The following is a 17,538-nucleotide window of genomic DNA, read 5'->3' on the forward strand; positions in this document are numbered from 1 at the left end:
TATACTGAGCCTAGGGTGACGGGAGGACGCTAGTTTGTGTCCTCCCGTTACCCTAAGGAGAACTATGGGGAAAAACACTGACCCCATAGTTCTCCTTTAATCTCCTTACTTCCAAGGAGAACATGTTTAATTTTAGCAGCCTGTTCTCATAACTTAGATCCTCCATCCCATTTATGATTTTGGTTGCCCTCCTCTGGACCCTCTCCAGTTCCAGGACATCCCCCCTGTTCACTGGTGCCCAAAACTGGACCACATACTCCAGATGAGGCCGAACCAGTGATCTATAAAGTGGCACAATTATGGACTTGTCCCTGCAAAACATTTCCCTCTTAATACAGGAAAGGACTCTACTTGCTAGATAGATACTTGCTAGATACATATTTATCTATCTAGTTCTATATATAGTGTATACATGCATACATCACAAAGACACCAAGATAAACTATACCTGGTGTATAAAAGATTTCCAATGTAAAATAAGAAAAAAGACAATAATATAAATACTGCTTCTCTCTCTCTCTCTCCAGTATATGCTTTTATATATAGTAAGTAGGCCACATCTCTGGTATGTTCTACCATGCACTGACATACATACAAGATCTAACACTTACAGAAAATGTAATATGACTGTACTGCTTTGTTATGACACTCATACACTATAAATGTAGCATATATCCTATTGTAAAGGGTATATAGCTGAGCAGCAGCAACTGCTCCAACAAAGAGTGGTATTTTACTGCTGTTTGCTCAGTGAGTTATAACATGCCGCATTCAATCTCGCCCAGGGCTCTCTGTCCTAAATTTACCGAATGGTCACCTTGCCTGATCTGTCACTGAGTCTGATTAATACATCCCATTCTTACTGTATGTTCCTGGGCTGTTTTAGCACAGCTCTCTAATTTACAGTCGGCTACACTCCGTTTCTCAGCAAAACTGGCTATCAATCAGCAGGGGTTCATGGAAACAGCTGTTCACAGTGAGGCTGAATAGCGGGGTCAGTAAAGGCAGGAGTTTCTGAATGAACGTGGGGATGACGGTGACATATTCTGTGCTGCAGGCTACAGACCTGAACTTAATACTGCGCTTCTTTTAACACCAACCAGTTCTGCCAGAAGAGACAATAAATAGCTAACAATACCATACATGACTGAAGAATGGCAAACAAAACTAGCGTAGTGACCCTATTTCTTTGGCTGGTCAAATGCTATATTCTTTGAGCATGCAGTTGGTATGATTTAATTTGCAGTTGGGGCTTTACATCCCCGATGCCTAACATGCGGCCCTTTAATGCTTGCTGTGCGGCCTTTTAGTACCGCACATGGATGTCCTGGAAGGGTTAATGGCAGCAGACCTGGAGGCTGAATCTGGGTGGACTCAGAGTCACTGCTGTGAAGAGTGCTGCTACTGATTATGAAGTCCAGGATAGAGAGAGAGATCATCCAGCCTGCTTAGAAGTGCAAGATGGAGAGAGGCATGCAGGCTGTGTGTCACTACTTCAGAATGGAGAGTGTGGGTTCAGTTGCCTTGTCCGGCGTCTGTGTTCATTGCAGGAACACCGTACAAGTGAAACTGACGGCTTAAACTGACAAGGAGGGAGGAGAGTTGTGATGTTGGCAGAGAGGAGGTGGGATGCAGGAAAGGTAAGTTTCTTACAGTTGGAGCGGGAGCATTGATTTGTAAAGGAAATGTAATGGCAGAGATGTCTAACAATCTCACATAGGCAAACTCCGGCCCTTCAGCTGTGGTGCAACAACAAATCCCATTAGGCATTGGAAGACTCTGTCTGCCACAGGAATGCATCCCAGAGGCAGATGCATGATGGGATTTTTAGTTTCACCACAGCCGGAGGGTCGGAGATTGCCTACGCCTGATCTAAAGTAACATGTCTTCATTTCACACCTGTAGCATGTCTCCGGTCTTTGGTCATCTTCTTTAGTATGTTTGCAGTCTTCTGCAGCATTCTATAGATATAAAATTATGTATGGCCCTTTGGTGCAGTTATGGGACACAATTCATGCCCCCTATACCTCAAAAGTTGGAAGTCACTGCTTCACAGAACCCTGATAGAGCATAATGTTGAAAGAGTCACCAGTGACAGGCTGGGCCATGGACTAACAGATATCCCATCCCAAGACATGGATAGTGAAAAGGAACATCTGCTTGTCTTCATAGAATTCTTGTTGTGCTTGGACTAGGAGAAACCTATCCAACTTAGCTGACCTGCAGACACAGTGCACATATTGAAAAACCTCTGTTTTCGTTCATAAAAAAGAAAATGATTGGTGGTTGTTTATAATAACGCCACTTGCAATAACCAGTGTTCCTGATGACTGGAAGTTCTTGGAACCACTATAGCTGCACAGCATAAATAAACTGTTCACATTGCTTTTCTTAATTAATGCACACATTATAGTTCACTGTAGCCATTTGAGGTGCATTGTTTGAAACAAACAGACTTAAAATGACTTGCAACAGATCAGTATTCATTTCAGCAAGTGATAGTTAACCAGCCTTAAATTCTAAACAAATCCATTAGGCTGATCAATGTATTACATGCTTGGGGTAAAAAGTGGTTTACTTGACTAATCAAAAATCTAATTAAGGCAGGAGCCAGGATCTGGAATAAACACACCCATAGATTTGATGACAAAGAAAGCAATAAAAACCTGAAATTCCAAAATTGGAAGGTACCCGCAAGTCAAGGAACCCTCCATTGACTTGCGGTTGTACCTTCCGATTTCCTTTCATTTAGTTGCATTCCATTGCATTTTATTTTCAGTGTTTCTTTTTTGGCAAGCTTTATGTGAAGTAACATGTCCTGAGTGGACATACTTCACTCTAACGGCTTGCGATGCATTCCGTCAGCATGCGTTTTTCACACGTTGCAGTGCACTGGAAAGTGCTCTACTTTTTTTTTAGCCCAACATACAGCAATGCAACACTGCGGTGTGAACTGTCCCCATTCACACCCATTCATTTTTCATTGCCCGTGCGTTACTGTCCGTTAATATACGGATGATAATACAACGCAACTGATCCGGTGTGAATGGGGCCTTAAAAGCTTCTACAGTAAAACTTAATGAGACAATGCCAGTTGAGGGTTAAATCCAGCAATCCTCTTCAATAGAAGACAGCATATACTCACCTCTTTGACAGTCCATTGCTCCTACCTCTCCTCAGTTTCAGTCCCCTGCCATGTGATGGTTCCTTCCTTTAAGCCCCTATGCCACTGCAGTGACATAGGGGTCAGAGGAAGGAACTAAAGCATGGAGTGGGGGGCAAAGGCATTCAACACTTCTGGAAGTATTAATTGCTCAAGAAGCTTTGCAAGATTGCAGCGTTGGAACAGAGAAAAGACAGGAGAAATGGGCCACCAAAGAGGATAGTATATCTCCTCTACTATTGCAGGCATTTAAATCTTAAGAGACTTTGCAGGGTCTTAAAAAACAATTATTTTGCTTTAGACATACTTTAAAGCTTGACTCAGGGATAAACAAATATCACCTGAGTAGGCAAAAGGCACGTTTTGTTTTTTTACTTGAATCTCGAAATGCTTCGTTTATTTATTTTAGATCTGTGCAGTAATCCAGTGTGACATCTCTGCACAGGAGCTTCCTGTAATAAAGACCAGTCACTGCTGCTCCCTCTCCTGGTGCAGGGAGACTATTATTTAAAACCAGCTAAGCACACACCATTGTCAGTCTCTGCATGGAATCTACTTATATATGCATATAGGTTCACTGCCCGCTGTAGCTCTGAGACATGCCAGTAAACAGTAAACATACAGGGGTCACTCTTTGGAAATCTGTACTGGTTCGTCGCTTGTTTCCATTTTTTTTTGCCTCTCCTTACCTTAATTCTTCGCTGTCCATCAGCTTCTTGTAGGCTGTTATTTCTACATCTAATCCCATCTTCACTGCCAGGAGGTCCTGATATTCTTGACCATAGTGGGCAATTTGCTATCAGGAAATTAGAGAAAAAAAATAAGAATAAACTAGGAATACTGTGTACAGTACCTACTGTGCTGTATATGTCCGGCTAGGGAGATTTCCCCGCATTTTCTGTTCTACAGGCTTAGCAAAGAATGAAACGAATTCTCTACAAAGTGATCAATCACCAGAACTTCTGTTCCCATTAGGACATTCCCTTTCCATTGCTGCTCCAATAATAACTGAACTGTTATGTATTATATCACTTTCTGACCCACTGACAGTGGTCAACAGAAAAGGTGATTCTAACTCTTCACCACCCAATCCCAAACTAAATAAAAAGGCTATAGGCTTAGTTATACATACACTTTAATAAAACAATGAACATGGCCAACATGTAGCATTCTCAGCAAGAAAGAACTTCCCTTGGTCAAACTGTTGTTGATACCAATCACCTCTGTATACTTGTGCTGCTGAATGGTTGCTCCACAAGCAACAGTTTTACCAAGAGAGGTTTTTGATTTAGCAATTACACATGAGAGAGACAGACTAATCTTGGAGTACTGTGAAGAAGTTGAATACATCCTTTCTGAATTGGTATGGTGGGGTAACAAGCACTTACATTCATTATTTGATCTATAATTTTTTTTCTCTAACGTTATGTTATGGACAGGGCCATCCCTATAGTCTGGCAGCGTGAGGCTCTTGCCTTAGGCTGCATTTCTTTGGGTCATGTAGGTGGGTGTCAGGCAGAGGGGCATGGCCGTTCTGATGCACAATGTTTGCAGTGTGCCTGCTGCCCTCTTTACAGCAAGAGCATTCCAGGTTGCTAAGAGTCGGGGGAGATGTGTAAGGGCCATAAACAGCTTCCCACTCAGCTCTTAGCAACCTGGGATGCTCTGGCTGGGGTGTCCCGCACCGCTCCTGGCAACCAGCGATGTCACTGGGCAGGACCTCGGCCAGAGTCTAAGCCAGAGCTGAGAAGGGAGATGCTGCAGAGGCCCCGCCTCTTTATCGCCCCCACCGCAGAGCATACAAAACCACTCCCGCACCCCCGCTTGCCACCTCTGGTTATAGGATTTATTGTTACGTATCTTTATGTATTGCTGGCCAAAAATAAGTGGTTTTATTTGCCCCCATTCCTCCTAAAGCTGAGTATACACTGTTATATTTTCAAACAAAGCTTCATAAGAATTATTGTTAGAACATTCGATAATGCAATCAGAGAAAGTTGCTCGAAATCTCGTTTGATTTTTACAACCGATTTTGGATTGAATGGAGTTTCTTGAATGAAAGCCACATTCACTCATAGAATTTTGTTCCAAATGGAAAAGTTTTCTATCCTTCTTCTTCTAACCCTATCCTTTTTTTTTTCTCCTCACTACAGTCTAAATCGATCATTGATTTAACCCTATTAGAAAACAGAACAAACGTTCCGAAAATGAATTTTTGTAAACAGAATTCAACTGATAGTCACGGATCAACTACAAATTGGAATTACGTGTTCCCATATTGGCTATATAATAATTAAAGACGAGTTAAAAAAAAAAAAATGTTTTGGTGTTCTTTACCTTTCTAATGTCATCTAGCTGAGCCTTGAGGGCTGAAACCTGCTCTTGGTATGTGTCAGTATCGCTGCCGGTGCTGGTCTCTGCTTCAGCGATCTGAGTCTCCAGTTGAATGTTCTGTAAAACATGAAAAGAGGCTTTTATAAAGCCACCTCGGTCATCCTGTTACTAAGGAAAATCAAAAACTGGCAAGTTTTATGAGGTTTTGTTTTGCATTGAAAAAACAATAAAATATAAAGCATACAAACAAAAATGCAAAGTCATTGCAATTACCACACATAGCCCTCCCCCACCCCCTTGGAAAATATTAATTAAACAAATCTATACATACTGTGAGTATGCAGAACGGCTGTTATATAAATGAGCTATAAAATGTATTATTTTATATAATTCATACACTAAGGGGTTTATTTATAAAAGTTCCGCCTGGCGTATAGCTGCTCATATGGCGTTCACACAGAGATATCGTTCCAAGATGGTACTGATAAATATTGGACATCCTATACTCATCAGCACCATCTAAGGGTGCTAGTGCTGTGCGAACAGCATAGCTGGATAGGACACTTATAAATCTATTTATTTCTTACAGGTATTTATATAGCGCTGACAATTTTTACACAGTGCTTTACACACTGCACATTCACATCAGTCCTTGCCCTCATGGACCTTACAATCTAAGGTCCCTATTGTGCACATATAATTCATTTGTTATTTTCAAACATTTGTCATATAAATGAATACGTACCAGGCTCTTAATCCTTTCTATTTCCCGTTGAACTGCGTCAACCTGCAGCTTCATCGTCCTGTACTCCTCCTTGAATGAAGTCAGAGTATGTACGGATGGCTGTGTGTGGCCAGAAGCCAGAACAATCTGTGCAGATGACAAAACCAAGGTTAGAAGTGAAAGATTCTACTTAACATGGTAATGCAGCAAGACTATGAATTCTGCAACATAGGAGTGTCTAAAGCCAAAATATGTTTTACAGAGTGTAGATGTTTTTATCACTGTGTGCTGGAGATCACCTTTTCTGTTTATTCATTGCCTCCAACACACTGAAAGAAATGGCAAACCCAAAATGTAAATCTGTTAATGGGGACACCTGATCCGGTGACAGTTGAACGGATTTCTCCTCACTTTGGATACATTTTCTCCTACTTGTTGTGTCTCTAGGACAGGAAGTGAAGGGAAATATTCCTAATTGGTATAGAAGGCAACAAACTTGACACATTGAATCTAGTATTTTCCACTGTGCTGCAGTAACACAGTACCATGCATTGTGGTGTGCCGTGCTAAAGAAAATTCTTCAGGAGGGATGCTTTGTCCATTGTGGTGCATTGGGCAAGCCCAATCAAATAAATGAGCTGCCTTAAGGCAACAAACATAAATGAGTGTTAAGTAACATGCATGTTGTTAAAGGGTCTTTAAGATTCAGCAAAATGGATAACAAAGACATCCTTAGCAGAAAAAATGTTTCGTATCTTGAAGATATGGCTGCACTCGCCCATAGATATCAATCAAGTATCATCTTTTAAAGGATCAAGGAGACTGGTTTCTATTGGTAAGTGCTTCAGGTTTCTAGGCCCCTGTGTTGGTGAAACACAGGAACCTAGAAAAGTAGATGGGGTTTCTGGTATTGATTACAAGGGAATTGAAGAGGTGTGCAGTACTACAATTACAAATCAGATTAGAACTGGAAAGTGACAGTAGCTGTTAAAATTAGTTTACAAGCATCTGGTATAGATAAGGTCACCTTGTTTTCAGCTGCTGTGAATGCCTCTTGTTTGGTCTTGTGGACGAGTACTTCATACTGTGATTTCATTTCTGAGATGGCTGTCGTCAGGTCCACAGCTTGAGCATAGTTGTCAAATGAAATGGAAACGGCTGCTTTGGTGCCACTTGTAATGATTGTCTGAACTTCTCTTACTTTCTGTATACAGAAGAACAAGATATTTATTTACAGCCAAATAAATAAGGTCAAATATTGGCAACTTTGACAGGTGACTAATCACCTTAATAAATATAGGACAGAAGAAAACAGATTAAAGACCATTTCACATGGGTGGTCCGATTCAGTGCATCAGATGCCCAATGTAAGACTACGGGCAGCTGGGTCTAAATGGACAGACATTTGTATACACCCGGTAACCCCTGACTCCGGCTAGGTCCAGAAAAACAGGCAAAACAGTGTCCGTTTTGCCGGACCTGAATGTGCAATCTGATGTAAACTGACAAGTCTGTTTACGTCTGATTTTCCATAGACCAACATGGGCTCCAGTCATATCAGTTTAAAAACTGGATGGACACGGATGTCACATCCGGCAACATCTGATCCGTACTTCTCCGTTCAGGAGGGAATCCATGCACGGACCCCTCCTGATCAGCCCATGTGGAAAAGGGGACTTACACAGTCCATTCTGTGCTACAGATGCTCCTGATTTGAGCATGGCTTTTAATGATCATACAACAGTTGCCGTTTGCTAGAGGGTGATAATGAGGAGCGCATCTGGAAGTGCTTTTGATCACACACATGATTTTTCAGTTTGTTGTACATGTTCTAATGATTAATATAAAGTGATAGCGGACAAGATATTTGAATGGAACTCTAGTATATAGAGTATGTTTTCATAAAAATATCATTTGCATCATAATTCTTTCAACTGACCTCTTTCCTTTGCTGTGTTCTGCAAAGTAGTTCTGTTTTGGGTCACTGGGCCCCACAATTCTGATTACTGGCATTCCTGAGATGCTGTACCGAGGAGCTCTGAATGCCGAGGTAACAAACTAAGTCCCTTCTCTGTCATTCAGGTGCAATCTCACAATGTTTAAGCCTGAACGCCACATATACAGTAATTATTAAAAATGGCTGAATAAACAATACATTTGATTTTACATTTTAGAATCAATCCAGTCACTGGATTACTTTATCTAAATGGTTCCAAGGCTACTTTCTCTGGGGATCAGTTCCATTTCCTGCCTCCCATTGTGTTGGGTGGTGTATACTTACAGCATCATACACTTGTTTGGAAAGAGTAATTTGATCCTCTACTCCAGTCAGTTTGGTCTGAAGGTCAAAGATGGTCAGGTACAAGTGATCAACATCCTGAAGGAGAGAATTGAAAAAAAAAAGTAAATTAAGGTCATGCTGACAAATAATGTAACTGCTGCAAATATTGAAATGTCTCCTGGTCACTTTATTTAGAAAATTATGTATAAATACAAATTGCCAGGAATACAAATAATGAGTCTTCTGTATGCATGTATACATTGTGCTCTCTACAGAAGCTGCAAAATATCTGTGGTTTAACCCATACATACATAGTTTTTTTTAGCATTCGTGAAAAAAAGATCTATTTTTACAATATAGAAAATCTTTGTTTTATACATCAACAATAAAGATGTTGCAATGGGACCCAGAACACTACGGGTTAGCTAAAGAGACAGCACAGAAGTGCAGCTTGCTTTGAGGCTTCATCTCTCAGACTGAAAACTGGAACCGAGTCCGAGCCCTCTGATAATGGAGGAGATGATGCACTGATGACTCAGTAAGGTTCATTAACTAATTAAGTAGCAAAGGCTTTGTTCGCTTGGTTTGGTGAATAAGATAAAAGCTGTGTTCATTTTGAATACTCAATCACCTGACAGGTAAATAAAATAGTCCCGGCCTGCAACCATGCAGGATCTGATTTCTTCAGCTACCACACGTGCACAGGTCAATGCAATATCTCGGTCCTATATAGCACATGCTCTGTGGCTTTTGATCTGTGAGGTCACTACCTCACTGGATGCCCAGGCCGTGCACTCGATACAACTTCCATATTCTGGTGTCATAAATTTGGTTATGAGATCACATGCATGGGCAGTAGTGTCTGTATGACCTACCGTTAATGTGCATGTGTGGGATCTCGCCACCATATTTCTGACATTATAATATGGTGGTGGTGTTTAGCGCAAGCGCATGTACGCTTACACAAAACCTGGTACATCCAGGGCCCTTCAACAGTGCATATGCAAGTGTTGACTATGCGTTATTTTGCATTCGTGGGTATGTGATCTCCCCTCAGCTTAATGATGCAATCACCCACCATGCTGCTACAATCCTAAATGGAACTTAGATGCCATCTTTAAGAAGTCCAGGGGATGATGCTACTCTTCTAAAATGGCATTTTCTATGTAACAATTTTGAATATAACTGAATAAACATTATTTATATCTAACCAACGAAGCAAATGTTTATCTTACATTATTATTTTGAACTGGCAAACTCTGTATCAGGATGGAACTAAGAGGGAAACTAAAATTCTAAACTAAAACTTCCTGTAATCTTCTTTCAATATAATTATAGGAAGAACTGCCTTAATTTAGGTCTTATATATCTGCCTGGAGGTCAGCTTAAGACAAAATGCACTTATCCTTTTTGCCCCTTTGCCTGACCTTACCTAACCCACCCTCCACCTCGACAAATGCCCACTTATCTTGATCCAATGACCATTACCTCCGTTCGTCTTCACATTTAGCAGTGCAAGTCTCACTCTCTTGACGGCACCAGCGCATTACAGCCCATAGACTTCTATAGCGCCTCTCCTTTCATCTCCGGATGTCGGACACAGTCCCATAGAAGTCTATGGGGTTCTAATGAGCATGAGCAGCCAGGAGAGTGATACGGCACTGGATCCAAACAAACATCAGAGGCTGTCGTTGTTAGATCTGTGGAGTGGAAGGATGGGTTAGGTTATGTCAGGGCAAAGAGGAAAATGTCCATTCTGACTTAAAGGTCAATAAAGGTGCATATTTTACTGGTAGAGTGGAAAGAGCTGGGATGAGTGCATTCTGTACATAACACATGACTAAGTGCCCAAATTCTATTGACTACAGCATAAACACCCTGGAGATTTACCCATAAACTTCTGCAAGACTGACCCCTTTTCCTTTAACATTGACACTGACCTCTTTGAGTGTAGTCCATTCTCCCTCCAGGGACTTTGTGACTGAACTGTCATCATCATACCTAAAAGCAAACATAATAGGTCACATTAGGGTTTACTGATGACACCGTAAGAAGCTATGGTTATTAAAAAATAGGTCCTAGTATTAACACTTTGACTGGTTTCACAACTGCCAACAACAGCTCCTTAGATCCTAAATAGAACAGAGTTGTCATGAATTAACTGCATTGCACTAAAACGGCAGGCAGCAATGTAAACTGGCAGAGAGTTTAATATCCAGTAATATCAAAGAAACTCAGCTAAACTAACAATTCTGATCAAATATGCCACTTCTAACTTTGTACTCAATTGTGTTTTCTATTCCTTTTCTATATAAGGCATTACCCGTGAGATAAGCTTCACAACGGACTTCAGACAGCTCAGGGATCCTATAAGACTTTTGGAACAGCTATCTAGAATAGCAACCCTGCTTATTCTCTGATAATGAAAAAGTTGATCAAGCAACTGCCAAAATTAATTTGAAAAATGAAGTAGAACTATGGTCTCACATTTAAATCTTATGTGCTGCAGCACTTAACTGGAAATGTATCTGCACTACAGTTTTCCTTTAGTCCCCATACAAAGTCTCCCAAATACATGTTGACTCTGCCAGTGAAGTCAACCTTATGTAGCATCCTGGGACGTGGTGACAACGCTACTACACTGCTCCTGAGTTTAGAGTTGTGTTGCTGTTCTCATGAGGGCTGTTGTAGGGGGCATGGCTATAAGCCTGTAGCCTGTCAATCAGAAACTGGCTACACCAAGCCCTGCCCTCTTCCTTGCTTTCTGGGATGACAGTACCACCTCTGTTACTGAAACCCTCCCACTGTGAGTGGCCGGTGGCAGTGTCTGGGAGGGGGAGTGTGTGAGACACAAATAAAAGAGGATTCGGCTCACTAGGAGAGTAAAAGGGACATTTCCTTGTTACGTGCAACACATATGTGTAACTAAATCTGGGACTCTTTCAGAGTGTCACCAAGAAGCTATTAGAAATTTAGGGGCAATGATTTGACCAGTTAAAAAAAAATCTAAGCTAAAACAAGAGAGTTCTTCATGAAAGCTACTAAGGTTTTAGATTATATAAATACCTTAATAACAAAGACAATAATATTACATAAATAACATAATATTACATGAATAATATTTGTGATCGTATTTGATGTAACAAACCCACAAAAAACTCACTTGGATTGTATTTCACCAATTGCACTCTTGTAGTGATCAATTTCTGCCAAAAGTGCTCCTTTGGTTTGAGTTAGGACCTCAATCTGGGCTTTGTAGCCAGCTACAGCAGTGGTGGTAACCACGGTGGCATTGGCTGGTCCATTTGGGTCACTTCGATTGTAGAGGTTGATTTGAGCTTTGAGGATGGTATTCTGATGTTCCAAGCTGCGGACCTGAAAAGCACAAGATTATAGTCTTTTACATTGTTATAATTGAGAACATACATTCATCATCAGTACATTGTAGTATATGTATCATCATTCTAGTCCCCAGGGCTGATCTGGGAATAGAATGTGGGTATAGGCCTCTCCATATCATTCGGCCTATTAGGGCAATATGTAATAAATGCACATTTGCTGGTAGTATCATCTACACCCTCAGAGACATCTAAAAGGGGCTGCTAACATATTTTATTGTTATATATACTGTATATGTTTAACAACGTAAATAGGATTAAACTTGTTTAATAATGGTACTGTAAACTACAGCAACATTTTGATTTAATTAATCCAATTACATTAACGTAGATGGTATCATACTACTGATTAGCATATAATAATAATAATAATAATAAAATGGAGTTGATTTGATATAGACGACAGCATTCCAGGGACATGTGGTCAGGGGAGGCAGAGCCTCACTTAGAATAATGGAGGAAAAAGCTGTCAGCTTCATGTCTGAAGCTGATAGCTTTTTCTCCATTCAGATCAGCATCTAACAGGTTACACAGCAGGGAAACCCTCCCCGCTGTGTAACCTGTCATGGAGCCTCAGCGGTGAGGAGCAAGTGAGGGACAGGGAGGCTCCTTCCTGTCTCTTCCCTTACACTAGCTTGGGGGTGGGGCTTCATCCGGTGGGGGCTTCGTCCCACAGGAGGCGGGGCTGGGGAATGCCTCACCCCTAGCAAGAGGTACCGCACGTCACTGCAGCATTCTGTGTTCCATAGTTGTATAAATAAATGTTTTTTTAAAGAAAAGTTCTTAACATAATTAAATTGATGTGTAACATCACTTCTAGAATCCTAAAAGAAATAAGATAGGTCCGCAATCACAAAATGACAAGTAGAGTACATGACAGAAAATGTTGCAGAACCTGGAACTCTTTCTTTTGTTTTCAAAAGTACATCTTGTGCACTCAAGTCAAGGCTAGACTGCAATGTACTAAACAATGGTAGCATCCTACATTATAGGGCCAACTTACAAATAGTAAAATTGGAAAAGTCAGGAACACCGGAGCTGCTACCAATAACAACAATGACATTGCACGCTGCATATGAAAGATCATATAGATACATACTTTGCTACAACTACTATAATAACACATTTGTTTTTGCTCCACTTTTTATAATGCAGCCCCAAAGAATGTGCTTCCATTTGTATGAAGTAGTATAGCTGTACAGTGGTACCTCGGTTCACGAACTTAATTCGTTCCACGATTCTGGTCACGAACCGAATTGGTTGTGAACCAAATTAAACTGTGATCAGACAGCGATCTTGACTACAGAAAGCCACCACCATGTGTCAGAGCGGGGAAGATGGCTGCAGTTGTGTTCATCACCCGATGCGGAGTTTGTGAACGGAAGCAAAATTTTGCCAAACTTCCGTTTGTGAACCGAGGTACCACTGTATTTGCATTTGAATTAAACATTTAAGAAAGGCGGGGTTTGCCTTATAACATACCAATAGTGATGTAGGTTTGGGGGTGGGTCTGTTAGATTTAGTGGCATTGCCTGAGACAGAACTCTGAAACCCTGTACTTGTGTTTAGACATGTGTACTGGCAAAAAATTTGTTTAGTTTCGTTTTGATTCGGATTTTGTGTTATTTCATTTTTCGTGATTCGGGTGTTAAAGTCAATTCGAATTCGGACGAAATTCGTTAGCGGTAGTTCATTCGAATGTTCGTTTAGTTTTTCGTTTCTTATTCGTTTCGTTCATTCGTTGTAGAAAAGTGACATTTGAGGGGAAAAAAATGTTTTTCTCCTTCTCTAATGTCACTTTGCTGCAACGAACGAACGAAACAAATAAGAAACGAAAACGAAGCAAACGTTCGACCGAATTTCGGAAACGGAAATTCGGATTCGTTTGCATTCGTTATGTCTGTAATTCGGAATTTGGATACATCCGAATGTTCAAATTTCCGAAAATTCATCCGAATTTTGTTTCGGAATGAAACGAATCGCACATGTCTACTTGTGTTCACTGTTAATGAATCTGGTTTCAGCCCCTATGCGGTCCTACCACTGTAAATGCATTTTTTTAATTCTTAGAATTGAGGCCATTGTATTGTACTCTTCTGGTCACAAAGTTAGATTTTGCTTCATATCTAGACTGTAAAATTAAAAAAATAAAAATGTACCTAGTTGACCATGTTTAATAACAAATAGTAAAGATAAGTTCTCACACTCCATAAATGTCAGTAAATTGCACTAATTTATTCAATAAAATAAAAATAATTCTGTCCAGCCATCTGTAGAATTAAAACATTCAGAATGTTTGCCTAATAGAGATCAAACAGTCCAGGTGAATGTGACAATTTCTGTTAGATATAACAATTATGTGTCATTCTAAACTGGAGAAAGTTGATCTGTTATGCTGAAATGGTTATGTCTACAGTAATTGTGGTATAGAATTGTGGTATAGAATTGTGCTCGACTACACTAAGGTTCAGGCTTTACCAGCTCAGTTAATCTATGGTCACTTCCAACACCTAGCCTTGCTATGCGTAATCCAATCTGAATCTAACGGGTATTAGTGGGAAACACAAGTTTGCTAGACTGCTGCAAAAATAATTTACCGTACATAAAATATATAAAATGACACCAAATAAATGCACCAAATAATATCACTTATAGGTATACATGAGAAACTCTTCAGCAGACTGCTGAGTATGTGAAATTATGGTACTACAAAGCAATCCGATTTATAGAATGAAGTGAGTTCATGGTATGTCAGCTCAGAACAAACACTTACTTAATACACCCAGCACAAATCATCAAGATGTTAAAACTAGACAAATGTCTTAACTGGGTGTGTAAAAAGGAACAAGATTGGCTGTGTTGATTTATGTCCTTTACAAGATCACCCCATGGAGTTTCACTACTTCCTATAAATAGCTCATAAATATTACCTTCCTTATGTTACAATTATCTCATACAATATGTCCCATATAAAAATAGTCATGTGCAAAATGCAATTATAACCCTATCAGTGTGTAGACTTTCTCATGGTCAAGCAGCACTGAAATGAATTACACAGAACTGTACAACACTGAGTAAAGGGCAACTTTCAAAGAGCAATAATGTGCTGTATACCATAACATTCACAGATCAAATCTATCAGTTTATATCAGTTTATATACTATGATCTACCTTCTGATAGCCAATCATTACTGAATGAACCCAGAGGCTTATGGAAAAACCTGGTTGAAAGAACCATTGTAAATTCTAATCTAAACCATAAAAAGCAATCAGAGAAGAGTTCAGTGTATTCAGGCTAATTATGGCTAATCTGTGATTGCTTGCTATAGGTTACTCTTTAATACATGATACACTTAATTAAAAAAAATCCCATTGAGCCTGTAGTCACACCTCAACAGGTATCAACCATGCAAAGATGAATGGTCATTTGTTCATTCCAGCTTTAGGTCACATCCATGTCAGCCCATAAAGTACCTTGTCAATGAAATTGGCAAACTTGTTGTTCAGAATCTGGAGTTCCTCCTTCTCCTTCTGGCGGGTGACTTGGACAGTGTCCACGGAGGGCAGTGATGGGTCAATGGATGGCATTTCAGAAATACCTGGAACAGCTCCTAGACCCCCAAATCCCCCCAAACCCCCAAGTTCTGGTCTTCCACCACCAAACAGTAATGAAGGGCCTGAACCATAGCTACCAACCTTGAACCCTCTTCCTCCAATGCGGCTCTTAAGAACCCCAAAGGCTCCTCCAGACCTACCTGACCCAAAACCTCCCCCTGCGCCTAGACCAAAGCGACCTGAAGCTCCACCCCTCAGCCCCAGACCTCCACCAAAGCCTCCACCAAGACCTCCACCAAAACCTGCACCCAAACCTCCACCATATCCTCCACCAAAACCTCCACCAAAACCTCCACCATATCCTCCAGCAAAGCCTCCTCCAGTTGCTCCTAACCCAACCGCCCTGGAGATGCCAATGCCACCAAAGCCACCTCCTGCGCCACCTCCAAACCCTCCTGATCTAAAGTTCCTATTTGCGGAGAAGAGTCGGTTCCCTCCATAGGAGGCACCATAGCGTACAGCCGAGCTGCTGACTTTGACTTGTTTTTCCACTGTCATCCTGAGAGCTTGATGAATCCAAGATTGAGACCGTCCAGAGCAAAATCTCATCTGAGGAACCGACCAGTTATATACCTCAATGGAGAGTCCAGGGGAGACGCACGAACTCTGCTTCCCATTGGGCGAGGAGTCAGTTTAACACGAATCATCAAAATTCCACTAGCTGGAATCAAACTCTACAATCAGCGAGAATAGCTCGCCCCGTGCAGCAGCGATCAAACTCAAGACAAGGGGTAGTAAGCCACAGAAAGAATTAAGAAAATGTCAGTGTCTAAATTTAAGCTCTTTGCCAAGGGCTAGCGTTGCCTTTCATCTGCTCCCAGGCAGGAGATTGTTGGAACTTGTAACTATCTTAGTCAGAGGATCATCATTCTGAGTGACATTCAGCCATGTAGACTACACCTGTATCCACTAGTGTCAGGATGAAGGAGATGCTGCCACGTCAGTAATATTCAGCAGCCTACAAAGTTAGGGCTAAGTATTATATTCTGTAGTATACTAAAAATGAGGGTTTCTGGGACCCAGCTTTTGACACCCTCTGCAACCTTTGCATGTATATAAGGATTATTTTTAAAGTGACACTAAACTCGGGAGTTAAACCTAAAAGTGCATTCAAGTGCCTTAACTATGAACAAATGCCTTATTTGTGTATCACTTGGCTGTAGATCCTCAAATCATCTCTGAATTGGTGCTGACACTGTCCTTCCTTCTGGAGGGTGGCTACTTTTGTTTCCCATGATCCCTGAGTGCGTTGTAAAGTCGTCACCGCTCCAAACTCACTTGATGGACTACAATCACAATATAAATTAGTAAAGTAAACCTGAGTTGGAGCAGTGGCTACTTTACAACACACACAGGGACCATGGGGAACAAAAGTAGCCGCCCTCCAAAAGGAAGGACAGTGTCAGCGATGATTTGAGGATCTACAGCTAAATGAAGCACAAATAAGATACAGCTTTAATAGTTATGGTACTTGATTGCATTCTTAAGATTTAACTTCTGCGTTTAGTGTCACTGTAAGCCCAAATCTAGCTGTAATTTTTTATTTATCTTTATTAGAATGCAGAGCTGGGAAATTGTGTGTGATGGGGTCCCACAGTAAATACATCAAGGAGCCCCATGTTTGTAATGCAGTTTTTCTCAACTCTATTACCACAGAGAAACCCCGAAATAATTTTTAGATCTCAGGAAACCCCTGCTAATAATTATAATATCTACAGTTTAGGGCAGCGTTTCTCAACCTTTTTTTCAGCTACGGCACCCTTTAAAAGTATGCAAAATCTCAAGTCACCCCAGTCTAAAATGTAAAAAAGCATAAAGGTAAAAATCCATACCAGACCCTTAAAAGAGAACTATGGGGTAAGTGTTTTTCCCCATAGTTCTCTTTAGGGTCACGGGAGGACATATACTAACCTCCTCACGTGACCCAAAGCTCAGTATGTAGCGGGCTATTGCCCGCAATATACTGACAGTGCCGCAGCCAGGACGGATCCCAACAATACTGTCGAGACCCACCCAGTTGTGT

The 17,538-nt window shown here is 40.8% G+C and overlaps 1 protein-coding gene across 1 annotated transcript in view; it reads right to left on the reverse strand.

The window, feature by feature from the left end:
• The window catches only part of LOC108786844 (thread biopolymer filament subunit alpha-like), a 35,816-nt gene extending 19,803 nt beyond the window's left edge, over window positions 1-16,013 (reverse strand). The window contains exons 1-8 of the mRNA XM_018556233.1: window positions 15,375-16,013; window positions 11,666-11,877; window positions 10,443-10,503; window positions 8,503-8,598; window positions 7,249-7,425; window positions 6,243-6,368; window positions 5,501-5,614; window positions 3,853-3,959 (exon numbers count right to left, since the gene is read on the reverse strand). Of these exons, the coding sequence (XP_018411735.1) occupies window positions 3,853-3,959; window positions 5,501-5,614; window positions 6,243-6,368; window positions 7,249-7,425; window positions 8,503-8,598; window positions 10,443-10,503; window positions 11,666-11,877; window positions 15,375-16,013 (1,532 nt within the window). The remainder of the gene's footprint in view (window positions 1-3,852; window positions 3,960-5,500; window positions 5,615-6,242; window positions 6,369-7,248; window positions 7,426-8,502; window positions 8,599-10,442; window positions 10,504-11,665; window positions 11,878-15,374) is intronic.
• Between the last annotated feature and the right edge of the window lie 1,525 nt (window positions 16,014-17,538).

This window comes from Nanorana parkeri, unplaced genomic scaffold (assembly GCF_000935625.1).
Source record: "Nanorana parkeri isolate BGI_ZX_2015 unplaced genomic scaffold, ASM93562v1 scaffold229, whole genome shotgun sequence".
NCBI lineage: Eukaryota > Metazoa > Chordata > Amphibia > Anura > Dicroglossidae > Nanorana > Nanorana parkeri.